This window comes from Cyclopterus lumpus, chromosome 21, assembly GCF_009769545.1.
Source record: "Cyclopterus lumpus isolate fCycLum1 chromosome 21, fCycLum1.pri, whole genome shotgun sequence".
In the NCBI taxonomy this organism is placed as follows: Eukaryota; Metazoa; Chordata; class Actinopteri; order Perciformes; family Cyclopteridae; genus Cyclopterus; species Cyclopterus lumpus.
In genome coordinates, this window is record NC_046986.1 from 470,001 (window position 1) to 485,000 (window position 15,000).

The 15,000-nt window shown below is 49.6% G+C and overlaps 1 protein-coding gene across 2 annotated transcripts in view; it reads right to left on the reverse strand.

Moving 5' to 3' along the window:
* Positions 1–15,000, reverse strand: part of zmp:0000000936 (interleukin-1 receptor type 1) — a 40,221-nt gene that overhangs the window by 4,276 nt on the left and 20,945 nt on the right. For both annotated transcript variants that reach the window (XM_034562274.1, XM_034562275.1), the window contains exons 4-9: positions 8,243–8,435; positions 6,431–6,602; positions 6,263–6,325; positions 5,927–6,062; positions 5,690–5,841; positions 2,643–2,786 (exon numbers count right to left, since the gene is read on the reverse strand). In XM_034562274.1, coding sequence (XP_034418165.1) covers positions 2,643–2,786; positions 5,690–5,841; positions 5,927–6,062; positions 6,263–6,325; positions 6,431–6,602; positions 8,243–8,435 — 860 coding nt within the window. The remainder of the gene's footprint in view (positions 1–2,642; positions 2,787–5,689; positions 5,842–5,926; positions 6,063–6,262; positions 6,326–6,430; positions 6,603–8,242; positions 8,436–15,000) is intronic.

The window sequence follows — 15,000 nt, forward strand, 5'->3', positions numbered from 1 at the left end:
AATCTGTTTACTCAGATTGTGTAAAAAACATTAAATTCTGAAACAATGATGTCAAGAATGATTCATGTGAGACCAGCAGTGACGTGAACCTGTGACTGAACTTCAGGAAGTGAACACAGAAGAGAGGAGCGGTGAGGGTACATGAGGTCAGGTGAAGGTACATGAGGTCAGGTGATGGTTCATGAGGTCAGGTGAAGGTACATGAGGTCAGGTGAAGGTACATGAGGTCAGGTGATGGTACATGAGGTCAGGTGATGGTACATGAGGTCAGGTGATGGTTCATGAGGTCAGGTGATGGTTCATGAGGTCAGGTGATGGTACATGAGGTCAGGTGAAGGTACATGAGGTCAGGTGATGGTACATGAGGTCAGGTGAAGGTACATGAGGTCAGGTGAAGGTACATGAGGTCAGGTGATGGTACATGAGGTCAGGTGATGGTACATGAGGTCAGGTGATGGTTCATGAGGTCAGGTGATGGTACATGAGGTCAGGTGAAGGTACATGAGGTCAGGTGATGGTACATGAGGTCAGGTGATGGTACATGAGGTCAGGTGATGGTTCATGAGGTCAGGTGAAGGTACATGAGGTCAGGTGAAGGTACATGAGGTCAGGTGATGGTACATGAGGTCAGGTGATGGTACATGAGGTCAGGTGATGGTTCATGAGGTCAGGTGATGGTACATGAGGTCAGGTGATGGTACATGAGGTCAGGTGATGGTTCATGAGGTCAGGTGTACATGAGGTCAGGTGAAGGTACATGAGGTCAGGTGATGGTTCATGAGGTCAGGTGATGGTACATGAGGTCAGGTGAAGGTACATGAGGTCAGGTGATGGTACATGAGGTCAGGTGATGGTACATGAGGTCAGGTGAAGGTACATGAGGTCAGGTGATGGTACATGAGGTCAGGTGAAGGTACATGAGGTCAGGTGATGGTTCATGAGGTCAGGTGATGGTTCATGAGGTCAGGTGAAGGTACATGAGGTCAGGTGTACATGAGGTCAGGTGAAGGTACATGAGGTCAGGTGATGGTACATGAGGTCAGGTGATGGTACATGAGGTCAGGTGAAGGTACATGAGGTCAGGTGATGGTTCATGAGGTCAGGTGATGGTTCATGAGGTCAGGTGTACAAGAGGTCAGGTGATGGTACAAGAGGTCAGGTGAAGGTACAAGAGGTCAGGTGATGGTACATGAGGTCAGGTGATGGTACATGAGGTCAGGTGATGGTACATGAGGTCAGGTGAAGGTACAAGAGGTCAGGTGATGGTACATGAGGTCAGGTGAAGGTACATGAGGTCAGGTGATGGTTCATGAGGTCAGGTGATGGTACATGAGGTCAGGTGAAGGTACATGAGGTCAGGTGATGGTACATGAGGTCAGGTGATGGTACATGAGGTCAGGTGATGGTTCATGAGGTCAGGTGTACATGAGGTCAGGTGAAGGTACATGAGGTCAGGTGATGGTTCATGAGGTCAGGTGATGGTACATGAGGTCAGGTGAAGGTACATGAGGTCAGGTGATGGTACATGAGGTCAGGTGATGGTACATGAGGTCAGGTGAAGGTACATGAGGTCAGGTGATGGTACATGAGGTCAGGTGAAGGTACATGAGGTCAGGTGATGGTTCATGAGGTCAGGTGATGGTTCATGAGGTCAGGTGAAGGTACATGAGGTCAGGTGTACATGAGGTCAGGTGAAGGTACATGAGGTCAGGTGATGGTACATGAGGTCAGGTGATGGTACATGAGGTCAGGTGAAGGTACATGAGGTCAGGTGATGGTTCATGAGGTCAGGTGATGGTTCATGAGGTCAGGTGTACAAGAGGTCAGGTGATGGTACAAGAGGTCAGGTGAAGGTACAAGAGGTCAGGTGATGGTACATGAGGTCAGGTGATGGTACATGAGGTCAGGTGATGGTACATGAGGTCAGGTGAAGGTACAAGAGGTCAGGTGATGGTACATGAGGTCAGGTGAAGGTACAAGAGGTCAGGTGTACATGAGGTCAGGTGAAGGTACATGAGGTCAGGTGTACATGAGGTCAGGTGATGGTACATGAGGTCAGGTGTACATGAGGTCAGGTGTACATGAGGTCAGGTGTACATGAGGTCAGGTGATGGTACATGAGGTCAGGTGTACATGAGGTCAGGTGTACATGAGGTCAGGTGAAGGTACATGAGGTCAGGTGATGGTACATGAGGTCAGGTGATGGTACATGAGGTCAGGTGATGGTACATGAGGTCAGGTGTACATGAGGTCAGGTGATGGTACATGAGGTCAGGTGTACATGAGGTCAGGTGTACATGAGGTCAGGTGTACATGAGGTCAGGTGAAGGTACATGAGGTCAGGTGTACATGAGGTCAGGTGATGGTACATGAGGTCAGGTGTACATGAGGTCAGGTGAAGGTACATGAGGTCAGGTGTACATGAGGTCAGGTGTACATGAGGTCAGGTGAAGGTACATGAGGTCAGGTGTACATGAGGTCAGGTGTACATGAGGTCAGGTGAAGGTACATGAGGTCAGGTGTACATGAGGTCAGGTGATGGTACTGGGAGTGAGTGTTGCACTGTCAGAGCCTCACTGATGGGCTTTACACCTGTGAGGAGTGTAATACAACAGACACACATTACTCATGTGAAATAACACCTGTGTTGGTGTAGAGGACAGGAAACGCTCTCCTGAACCACAGCACGATGTCGACCTTCAAGAGGTAGTAGAGGACGATGCTGACGATGAAGAGAGCCGTCACGCCGCCGAGCGCCGAGCCAATGGGGAGGATGATGTTGGGATCTGAGACCAGCATCACACACAAAACACAGCACTTTAGGTGTGTCAGCACCGTGTGTGTGTATGAGAATGTGTGTGTAAATGAGTGTTGGGCAATACGGACCAAGATTTGTATCTTTGTATTATTTTAATATATATATATATATATATATATATATATATATATATATATATATATATATATATATATATATATATATAGAGAGAGAGAGAGAGAGAGAGAGAGAGAGAGAGCGAGATTGATTTTTACAAAAACCTCCCTCTCGTCCTCGTCCTCGGAGCAGGGCAGCCACCGCCGCCTCTGGAAGTCTCTGCAGGACCTCCTCACCCTCCCTTAGCACTCTCTCCACATTCTGCGCTATCTTCCTCAGTCTGTAGCCCTCCTGCTTTGTAAAGCTTTTACCTTCTTCACCGGCCATGTGGTGCCTAATGGACCTAGCGAGCCTCGGCACCTCAGAGAAGTGGTTCTCTATCACCACCCTCTGGTTCTTGGTCCTGACTAGATACCCCCTTATCCTGCCCACGCTGTACACTCCTGGCCTCTCCTCCTCCTCCTCCTCACAGGAGTCACCCTCAACATCAGAGTAGGAGTCCTCCTCCAAACGGCCTCAGACTCCTCCTCCCCTTTACCCGAAGCCCCCTTCTTAGCCTGCGAGCTTTCCTCATCCTCCCTCCTCTTCCTCTTCAGACGGTGAGCCTGACTCTTCTCCTCGTCCTCCTCCATGCCAACCTCACCGTCTGCCAACTCGACCTCAGCCTCCTGCCCACGTTTATCCCTCCCTGCCCCTTCCTCCTCCACCTGCTGCACCCCACCTCCCCCCTCCGTGCTCCCCCTCAGCAACCCACCTCCCCCCTCCGTGCTCCCCTCCTGCGCCCCACGTCCCCCCTCCGTGCTCCCCCTCAGCAACCCACCTCCCCCCTCCGTGCTCCCCTCCTGCGCCCCACGTCCCCCCTCCGTGCTCCCCCTCAGCAACCCCCCTCCCCCCTCCGTGCTCCCCTCCTGCGCCCCACCTCCCCCCTCCGTGCTCCCCCTCAGCAACCCACCTCCCCCCTCCGTGCTCCCCCTCAGCAACCCACCTCCCCCCTCCGTGCTCCCCTCCTGCGCCCCACGTCCCCCCTCCGTGCTCCCCCTCAGCAACCCAACTCCCCCCTCCGTGCTCCCCCCCCGCACCCCACATCCCCCCTCCCGCCCCCCACTTCCTACCTCCTGCCCCCCACTTCCCTCCTCTGTGCTCCCCTACAGCACCCCACCCGCCTCCTCCCGGCCTCCCTCCTTGTCCCCTCCGTCCTCCCAGCCTCCCTCCTTGTCCCCTCCGTCCTCCCGGCCTCCCTCCTTGTCCCCTCCGTCCTCCCTCCTGGTCCCCTCTGTCCTCCCGGCCTCCCTCCTTGTCCCCTCCGTCCTCCCTCCTTGTCCCCTCTGTCCTCCCGGCCTCCCTCCTTGTCCCCTCCGTCCTCCCTCCTTGTCCCCTCCGTCCTCCCGGCCTCCCTCCTTGTCCCCTCCGTCCTCCCTCCTTGTCCCCTCCGTCCTCCTGGCCTCCCTCCTTGTCCCCTCCGTCCTCCCTCCTTGTCCCCTCCGTCCTCCTGGCCTCCCTCCTTGTCCCCTCCGGCCTCCCTCCTTGTCCCCTCCCTCCTCCTGGCCTCCCTCCTTGTCCCCTCCGTCCTCCTGGCCTCCCTCCTTGTCCCCTCCGGCCTCCCTCCTTGTCCCCTCCGTCCTCCCGGCCTCCCTCCTTGTCCCCTCCCTCCTCCCCGGTGTCTCTCTCCGTCGGGTTCCCCTCGGCGCCGTCCTGTCCACCAGATGTCTTCTGAGGACAGGTCCTGCTCTGGTGTCCCTCCCTCCCACAACTAAAACACCTCATGTCGTCTGACGTTGTGAAACAGACATACACACACCCCTCCACTCTCACTCTGAATGAGGTGTTCAGGGCCCCGTTCCTGTCGTTGAGGACCATGAACAGCTGTCTCCGGTGAGACACCACGTGTCTCTGGAGCTGAGACCTGAACCCAGAGGACAGCTTCCTCACCTGGGAAGTAACCCTCCCGTACCTGGACAGTTCCCCCACCAACTCCTCGTCCTTCAGGAACGGAGGAACATTGGACACCGTCACTCTAACCGCCGGTGTGTCCAGAGGAGAGACGGGGACGTGCGTGTCGGACACCACGACTCCGCTCTCCACCACCGCGTCGGCCTTACTCACGCTGTCCAGGAAGACGACCACGGCTTTGTTCATCCGCACCGCGGACTTCACGCTGCCGTGGCCGACCAGCACCCCCACCGCGAGGCTGCAGTCCTCCACCGAGCACGGGGACCCGGGTACAAGTCGGATCCCGTGTCTCCTGGTTAAGTAGTGCAGCTCCATGCTACTGTTTACACACCGACACAAACACACACACTACACCCGCCAACACACACACACAACCCGCCAACCCACACACACAACCCGCCAACCCACACACACAACCCGCCAACCCACACACACAACCCGCCAACCCACACACACAACCCCGTGAAACCTACACCCCGCTACCCGCTCTCATACCCCACACTACCCGGTGAAAAAAAGAGACAATATTCAGAAAAACGCTCTCAGCTACCACCGAACCCTCAACACTCCTTCCACTCAGAGAGAGAGAGAGAGAGAGAGATAGATATAGATGGATAGATACATACATAGATAGATACATAGATAGATAGATACACATACACACATTTATTATGTTGTTTTACTGAGTAGTTTTTATGTCTGTGCTATGTTTGATTCAACTTCAAGGTATTTTTTAGAGCCAACCGTATCTAGTTGAGCACCCTCTAGTGTTCAGCTGTGCAGCCAGCGGCTAATGAAGAGGAGCACAAGGTCATCTTTATGATATCCATATGAAAGATGTGGACATGAACAGCTGGTGTTCACCTGCAGGCAGCAGACTGAAGTAGCCCTTCACGGTGCCCCTGGAACTCTGCGCTAGACAAGTGTAGTTGACGTAGAAGTCCTCCTCCGTCAGCCGGGAGAACATCAGCACCCGCTCCAACCAAACACCTCGGGGGAGTTCCTGTCTCCAGAAGCTGGTGAGCACAGAAGGTCATTGAACGTTACATGCCCGTACCCTAAAAGCAACAGGAGAAACAAAGTGGAGGTGAAGGTGCTGACCTTTGTTTGGAGGTGTAGATGTGGTCGGGTTTGGTATTGAGGATGAATGAAGAGTGTCTGTCCATCCAGACGACGTCAACGCGTGGCTTCCCGACACACGGCACAAACACCCGGCAGCGCTGGCTGTAGCTGGACCCTGAACACACGCACAAACAATTACACAACTGATATCAACTATTGATCCGGATCTATCAACCCAGGAGCTGCAGCTGGTGTTCAGGCTGAACAGAAGATTAATAATTGAAACATGAGTTTGAAATATTTAAACTCCAAAAGTAAAATATCACGCGGCTGTTGACGGTCAGTTCCTACGTCAGCTACTTGAGGGGGACTCACCCATCGGGGCCTTCAGTCTCTGGTTGGCCGGTTCACGGATTTGTGGAGTCAAAGAGTACTTCTCTGAAAAGACATGGAAGACAGGAATATACTATAGATGGGTTGTCACTGCCGTGACCTTTGCCTTGACCTTTGCTGTGAAAATGCACAGTGAAGCACCGTTCCCACCTGAGACCCACGCCTCGATGGTCTCTGACACGGATCCATTCATGCCCCCGAGCGTGAAGTTCAGGGTGCAGGTGTAGGAGGAGTTGTTATTAGGCTCCACCCCGTCGATCTTCAGTTTGGTCTTATCCAAGTAGGTGTACCGGCCTTTCCCGTCCACGATGCGTTCACAGCCCTAGAAGAGGAGAGGAAGCCAGGCTTTTTAAGGACGCACGGAATAATACTTTGTATGATGGTTGACAGTCACGTGGTTAAAAGAGCAGCGTGGAAGACGAAGAAGTTACATAGTCAAGTCTAGAAGTTCTCTCTCCTGACCACCAAGGGGCGAAATCTCTGGTTGTATAGAAGTCTATGCTTTATGTGTTAAAGCTGCATTCTCTCTCCTGACCACCAAGGGGCGAAATCTCTGGTTGTATAGAAGTCTATGCTTTATGTGTTAAAGCTGCATTCTCTCTCCTGACCACCAGGGGGCGACTCCTCTGGTTGTATAGAAGTCTATGCTTCATGTGTTAAAGCTGCATTCTCTCTACTGACCACCAGGGGGCGACTCCTCTGGTTGTATAGAAGTCTATGCTTCATGTGTTAAAGCTGCATTCTCTCTCCTGACCACCAGGGGGCGACTCCTCTGGTTGTATAGAAGTCTATGTTTCATGTGTTAAAGCTGCATTCTCTCTCCTGACCACCAGGGGGCGACTCCTCTGGTTGCATAGAAGTCTATGCTTCATGTGTTAAAGCTGCATCCTCTCTCCTGACCACCAGGGGGCGACTCCTCTGGTTGTATAGAAGTCTATGCTTCATGTGTTAAAGCTGCATTCTCTCTCCTGACCACCAGGGGGCGACTCCTCTGGTTGTATAGAAGTCTATGCTTCATGTGTTAAAGCTGCATTCTCTCTCCTGACCATCAGGGGGCGACTCCTCTGGTTGTATAGAAGTCTATGCTTCATGTGTTAAAGCTGCATTCGCTCTCCTGACCACCAGGGGGCGACTCCTCTGGTTGTATAGAAGTCTATGCTTCACGTGTTAAAGCTGCATTCTCTCTACTGACCACCAGGGGGCGACTCCTCTGGTTGTATAGAAGTCTACGCTTCATGTGTTAAAGCTGCATTCTCTCTACTGACCACCAGGGGGCGACTCCTCTGGTTGTATAGAAGTCTACGCTTCATGTGTTAAAGCAGTATTCTCTCTACTGACCACCAGGGGGCGACTCCTCTGGTTGTATAGAAGTCTATGCTTCATGTGTTAAAGCTGCATTCTCTCTCCTGACCACCAGGGGGCGACTCCTCTGGTTGTATAGAAGTCTATGCTTCGTGTGTTAAAGCAGCATTCTCTCTACTGACCACCAGGGGGCGACTCCTCTGGTTGTATAGAAGTCTATGCTTCATGTGTTAAAGCTGCATTCTCTCTCCTGACCACCAGGGGGCGACTCCTCTGGTTGTATAGAAGTCTATGCTTCATGTGTTAAAGCAGCATTCTCTCTACTGACCACCAGGGGGCGACTCCTCTGGTTGTATAGAAGTCTATGCTTCATGTGTTAAAGCTGCATTCTCTCTCCTGACCACCAGGGGGCGACTCCTCTGGTTGTATAGAAGTCTATATAAATGACTCTACTTCTCTTGATGTATTCCCTCAGTAAACATTGTAAACATTAGTTTTTGGTCTCAATCTCTAGTTTTAAGTCTTCTTCAATACAGCGTGATGTTCATTTAGTAAATTATGTTCATTTAGAGTCAAACAGACCATGAAGCAGGGGATGCTTTATGACAGGTCCACACTGGAGGCGTATGCGTCATGTGAAAATGTGTTATAATAACTCACCCTGTACCACGTGAGGTGTGAGGTGACGTTGTAGCGGTCCAGCTGGCCCACGTAGTCCTTCAGGGGGCAGTTCAGCACGTCTGTGACCGTGTTGGTCAGCGTCTGACGAGCTTTCCTCGGCCGCCCGCACTCTGCAGCCGGCGGCGGCTCCACCAGCAGCTTGGTGGCCTGCCGGTAGCACCGAGACGGAGTCCTGTTGGAGGAGGACACGTTAACAAGTAGACCGAGTCCACCGCTCACAATGCATTGAGGACAATTCATCAATCCTACGGATCATAATGTTATATATCCTGCTGTAATCAGACAGACAGACAGACAGACAGAGACAGAGACAGAGACAGAGAGACAGACAGACAGACAGACAGACAGACATAGAGACAGAGAGACAGACAGACAGACATAGAGACAGACATAGAGACAGAGACAGACAGACGGACATAGAGACAGAGACAGACAGACAGACATAGAGACAGAGACAAAGAGACAGACATAGAGACAGAGACAGACAGACAGACAGACAGACATAGAGACAGAGACAGACAGACGGACATAGAGACAGAGACAGACAGACAGACATAGAGACAGAGACAGACAGACGGACATAGAGACAGAGACAGACAGACAGACATAGAGACAGAGACAGACATAGAGACAGAGACAAAGAGACAGACAGACATAGAGACAAAGAGACAGACATAGAGACAGACAGACAGACAGACATAGAGACAGACATAGAGACATAGAGACATAGAGACATAGAGACAGACATAGAGACATAGAGACATAGAGACATAGAGACAGACATAGAGACAGAGAGACAGAGACAGAGAGACAGACATAGAGACAGAGAGACATAGAGACATAGAGACAGACATAGAGACAGAGAGACAGACATAGAGACAGAGACAGACAGACATAGAGACAGAGACAGACAGACATAGAGACAGAGACAGACAGACAGACAGACAGACAGACAGACAGACAGAGACAGACAGACAGACATATAGACAGAGAACATTCAGGGCCTCTACTCCTCAACCTTTGGCTGAAGAGGACGAACCCTGAATTCCTCAAATCTATTGAACATGTTGATATTCTTGTGTTAACAGAAACATGGTGTCAGAATGATCACTCACTGTCCTTCAGGATATATCAAAGTCATGGTGCCCTCTATAAAGGCCAAAACAATACGTAAGGGCAGAACTTCTGGGGGGTCGTGGTCTGGTATGGAGGAGAGCTGGACAATCACATTCCAACAGTAAAACATGGGAAGTCACACGTTTGGCTAAAGCTTAATAAAAGTATTGGATTAGCTGACAGAGACATCTACCTATGTGCTACATACATTCCTCCAGCAGAGTCTCCTTATTATGAGGAGGACATCTTTGATTCTCTCCACACAGAGATCAGCTATTTCCAGGCCCAAGGAATTGTGCTGTTGTGTGGAGACCTGAAGGACTGGATGTGAGCCGGACTTCCTGGACCCACAGGGCTACAGCCATGTGTTTGGTCGAGCCCCTCTTTACATCACACCAACCATCATCAACCGGAACAACCTCGACTATCAAATAAATCAGAATGGCAGGGAGGTAGTGCACCTCTGTCGGGCCTTAGGCCTGTACATAGTTAATGGGAGGTTCAGAGGGGACTCTTTAGGGAGGTTCACATACTCCTCAGCTCTTGGCTGTAGTGTAGTCCACTATGCTCTCACTGACATGGACCCCTCCACTATCAATGGATCACTGTCAGGCAGCAATCCCCACTGTTTCACGAGGCACCTATTAAAGCCAACCTTGTCCAAATTAAGAGACGGTACAAGAAGAAAAATGAAAAATGGTTTGACAATGAATGTAAAAGTATCAGAAAAGATCTGAGAAAAATATCAAAACATCGCCAACCAAACAATCACGACTTACGAATTAGCTTTAGCGAAAGTCTCAAAAGAAATACATACACAATTAAGAACAAAAAACTAAATTATACAAATGAAAGATTGGAGGAAATTGAAAGCTCCGTACATCAAAACCAATTATGTGATATGTTAAATACATTGAGCACAACAAAGCCAAACATTACCCATTCAAGATGGTGACATGTGGAAATCACACTTTGAGAATCTTTATAAAGACATTCCACCAAATGAACTTCATTCAAACCACAAAAGTATTAGAAAAAAACCGCAAACATTAGAATTGACAATTAAAACCAATCAGAACCCTCTTGACTTCCAAACCACTTTGGAAGAATTGATGGGAAAAATAAAATGTATCAAAACTAAAAAAGTTTGTGGTCCAGACAACATCAAAAATGAAATGCTTAGAAACATCACAAAGTGCTCAAGCTGTTTAACATCGTCCTGGTTCAGGATGCTTTCCTGACATCTGGTGTCAGGGGCTTATTTCTCCAATTTATAAATGTGGAGATCCATTAGACCCCAATAACTACCGTGGTCTCCATTAGCAGTTGCCTGGGGAAGTTATTAAATAACAGGAAGTATTATAAATAACAGAATCTTAGATTATCTGGACCAACACAACATCCTTAGTAAAACTCAAATTGTCTTTCTTCCAAAACACCGATCATGTTTACACCTTCACACGCTCATCCAGAAACATGTGCACCAGACAAATGGAAAGATATGTGCTTGTTTCATTGATTTTAAGAAAGCATTTGATTCAATTTGGCATAAAGGAATATGTTACAGACTTCTGCAATCTGGCATTGGAGGAAAAGTCTATGACATTATAAAATCTATGTATTTAAACAATAAGTGTGCTGTAAAAATAGGAGAAAGACGCACTGACTTCTTCACCCAGAGAAGAGGCGTCCGTCAAGGCTGCAATCTGAGTCCACCACCCTTCAACATCAGAGTGCAGCCCCAGGCCTCCGTCTCCTAGACAGAGAGGTGAAGTCTCTGTTCTATGCAGATGACCTGGTTCTGTTGTCTCCCACAGAGCAGGGACTCCAACAACAGCTAGACCTCCTGGAGGACTACTGTCAGAACTGGGCCTGGACCTGGTTATGTTGTCTTCCACAGAGCAGGGACTCCAACAACAGCTAGACCTCCTGGAGGACTACTGTCAGAACTGGGCCTGGACCTGGTTCTGTTGTCTCCCACAGAGCAGGGACTCCAACAACAGCTAGACCTCCTGGAGGACTACTGTCAGAACTGGGCCTGGACCTGGTTCTGTTGTCTCCCACAGAGCAGGGACTCCAACAACAGCTAGACCTCCTGGAGGACTACTGTCAGAACTGGGCCTGGACCTGGTTATGTTGTCTTCCACAGAGCAGGGACTCCAACAACAGCTAGACCTCCTGGAGGACTACTGTCAGAACTGGGCCTGGACCTGGTTCTGTTGTCTCCCACAGAGCAGGGACTCCAACAACAGCTAGACCTCCTGGAGGACTACTGTCAGAACTGGGCCTGGACCTGGTTATGTTGTCTCCCACAGAGCAGGGACTCCAACAACAGCTAGACCTCCTGGTGGACTACTGTCAGAACTGGGCCTGGACCTGGTTCTGTTGTTTCCCACAGAGCAGGGACTCCAACACCAGCTAGACCTCCTGGAGGACTAGTCAGAACTGGGCCTGGACCTGGTTCTGTTGTCTCCCACAGAGCAGGGACTCCAACAACAGCTAGACCTCCTGGAGGACTACTGTCAGAACTGGGCCTGGACCTGGTTCTGTTGTCTCCCACAGAGCAGGGACTCCAACAACAGCTAGACCTCCTGGAGGACTACTGTCAGAACTGGGCCTGGATCTGGTTATGTTGTCTTCCACAGAGCAGGGACTCCAACAACAGCTAGACCTCCTGGAGGACTACTGTCAGAACTGGGCCTGGACCTGGTTCTGTTGTCTCCCACAGAGCAGGGACTCCAACAACAGCTAGACCTCCTGGAGGACTACTGTCAGAACTGGGCCTGGACCTGGTTATGTTGTCTTCCACAGAGCAGGGACTCCAACAACAGCTAGACCTCCTGGAGGACTACTGTCAGAACTGGGCCTGGACCTGGTTCTGTTGTCTCCCACAGAGCAGGGACTCCAACAACAGCTAGACCTCCTGGAGGACTACTGTCAGAACTGGGCCTGGACCTGGTTCTGTTGTCTCCCACAGAGCAGGGACTCCAACAACAGCTAGACCTCCTGGAGGACTACTGTCAGAACTGGGCCTGGACCTGGTTCTGTTGTCTCCCACAGAGCAGGGACTCCAACAACAGCTAGACCTCCTGGAGGACTACTGTCAGAACTGGGCCCTAGCAGTAAATCCAAAGAAGACAAACATCATGATCTTCCAAAAAAGGCCCAGATGTCAGGAAAACAAACACCATTTTAATATAGGAAGTACCTCATAGAACACACCATGAGTTACATCTATCTGGGTCTGACTACAGGAAGTACCACATAGAACACACCATGAGTTACATCTATCTGGGTCTGACTACAGGAAGTACCACATAGAACACCATGAGTTACACCTATCTGGGTCTGACTACAGGAAGTACCACATAGAACACACCATGAGTTACACCTATCTGGGTCTGACTACAGGAAGTACCACATAGAACACACCATGAGTTACACCTATCTGGGTCTGACTACAGGAAGTACCACATAGAACACACCATGAGTTACACCTATCTGGGTCTGACTACAGGAAGTACCACATAGAACACACCATGAGTTACACCTATCTGGGTCTGACTACAGGAAGTACCACATAGAACACACCATGAGTTACACCTATCTGGGTCTGACTACAGGAAGTACCTCATAGAACACCATGAGTTACACCTATCTGGGTCTGACTACAGGAAGTACCACATAGAACACACCATGAGTTACACCTATCTGGGTCTGACTACAGGAAGTACCACATAGAACACCATGAGTTACACCTATCTGGGTCTGACTACAGGAAGTACCACATAGAACACACCATGAGTTACACCTATCTGGGTCTGACTACAGGAAGTACCACATAGAACACCATGAGTTACACCTATCTGGGTCTGACTACAGGAAGTACCACATAGAACACACCATGAGTTACACCTATCTGGGTCTGACTACAGGAAGTACCTCATAGAACACACCATGAGTTACACCTATCTGGGTCTGACTACAGGAAGTACCTCATAGAACACCATGAGTTACACCTATCTGGGTCTGACTACAGGAAGTACCACATAGAACACACCATGAGTTACACCTATCTGGGTCTGACTACAGGAAGTACCACATAGAACACCATGAGTTACATCTATCTGGGTCTGACTACAGGAAGTACCACATAGAACACACCATGAGTTACATCTATCTGGGTCTGACTACAGGAAGTACCTCATAGAACACACCATGAGTTACATCTATCTGGGTCTGACTACAGGAAGTACCACATAGAACACACCATGAGTTACACCTATCTGGGTCTGACTACAGGAAGTACCACATAGAATACACCATGAGTTACATCTATCTGGGTCTGACTACAGGAAGTACCTCATAGAACACCATGAGTTACACCTATCTGGGTCTGACTACAGGAAGTACCACATAGAACACACCATGAGTTACACCTATCTGGGTCTGACTACAGGAAGTACAACATAGAACACCATGAGTTACATCTATCTGGGTCTGACTACAGGAAGTACCACATAGAACACACCATGAGTTACATCTATCTGGGTCTGACTACAGGAAGTACCTCATAGAACACACCATGAGTTACATCTATCTGGGTCTGACTACAGGAAGTACCACATAGAACACACCATGAGTTACACCTATCTGGGTCTGACTACAGGAAGTACCACATAGAATACACCATGAGTTACATCTATCTGGGTCTGACTACAGGAAGTACCACATAGAACACCATGAGTTACATCTATCTGGGTCTGACTACAGGAAGTACCACATAGAACACACCATGAGTTACATCTATCTGGGTCTGACTACAGGAAGTACCTCATAGAACACACCATGAGTTACATCTATCTGGGTCTGACTACAGGAAGTACCACATAGAACACACCATGAGTTACACCTATCTGGGTCTGACTACAGGAAGTACCACATAGAATACACCATGAGTTACATCTATCTGGGTCTGACTACAGGAAGTACCACATAGAACACCATGAGTTACATCTATCTGGGTCTGACTACAGGAAGTACCACATAGAACACACCATGAGTTACATCTATCTGGGTCTGACTACAGGAAGTACCTCATAGAACACACCATGAGTTACATCTATCTGGGTCTGACTACAGGAAGTACCACATAGAACACACCATGAGTTACACCTATCTGGGTCTGACTACAGGAAGTACCACATAGAACACCATGAGTTACATCTATCTGGGTCTGACTACAGGAAGTACCACATAGAACACACCATGAGTTACATCTATCTGGGTCTGACTACAGGAAGTACCTCATAGAACACACCATGAGTTACATCTATCTGGGTCTGACTACAGGAAGTACCACATAGAACACACCATGAGTTACACCTATCTGGGTCTGACTACAGGAAGTACCACATAGAATACACCATGAGTTACATCTATCTGGGTCTGACTACAGGAAGTACCACATAGAACACCATGAGTTACATCTATCTGGGTCTGACTACAGGAAGTACCACATAGAACACACCATGAGTTACATCTATCTGGGTCTGACTACAGGAAGTACCTCATAGAACACACCATGAGTTACATCTATCTGGGTCTGACTACAGGAAGTA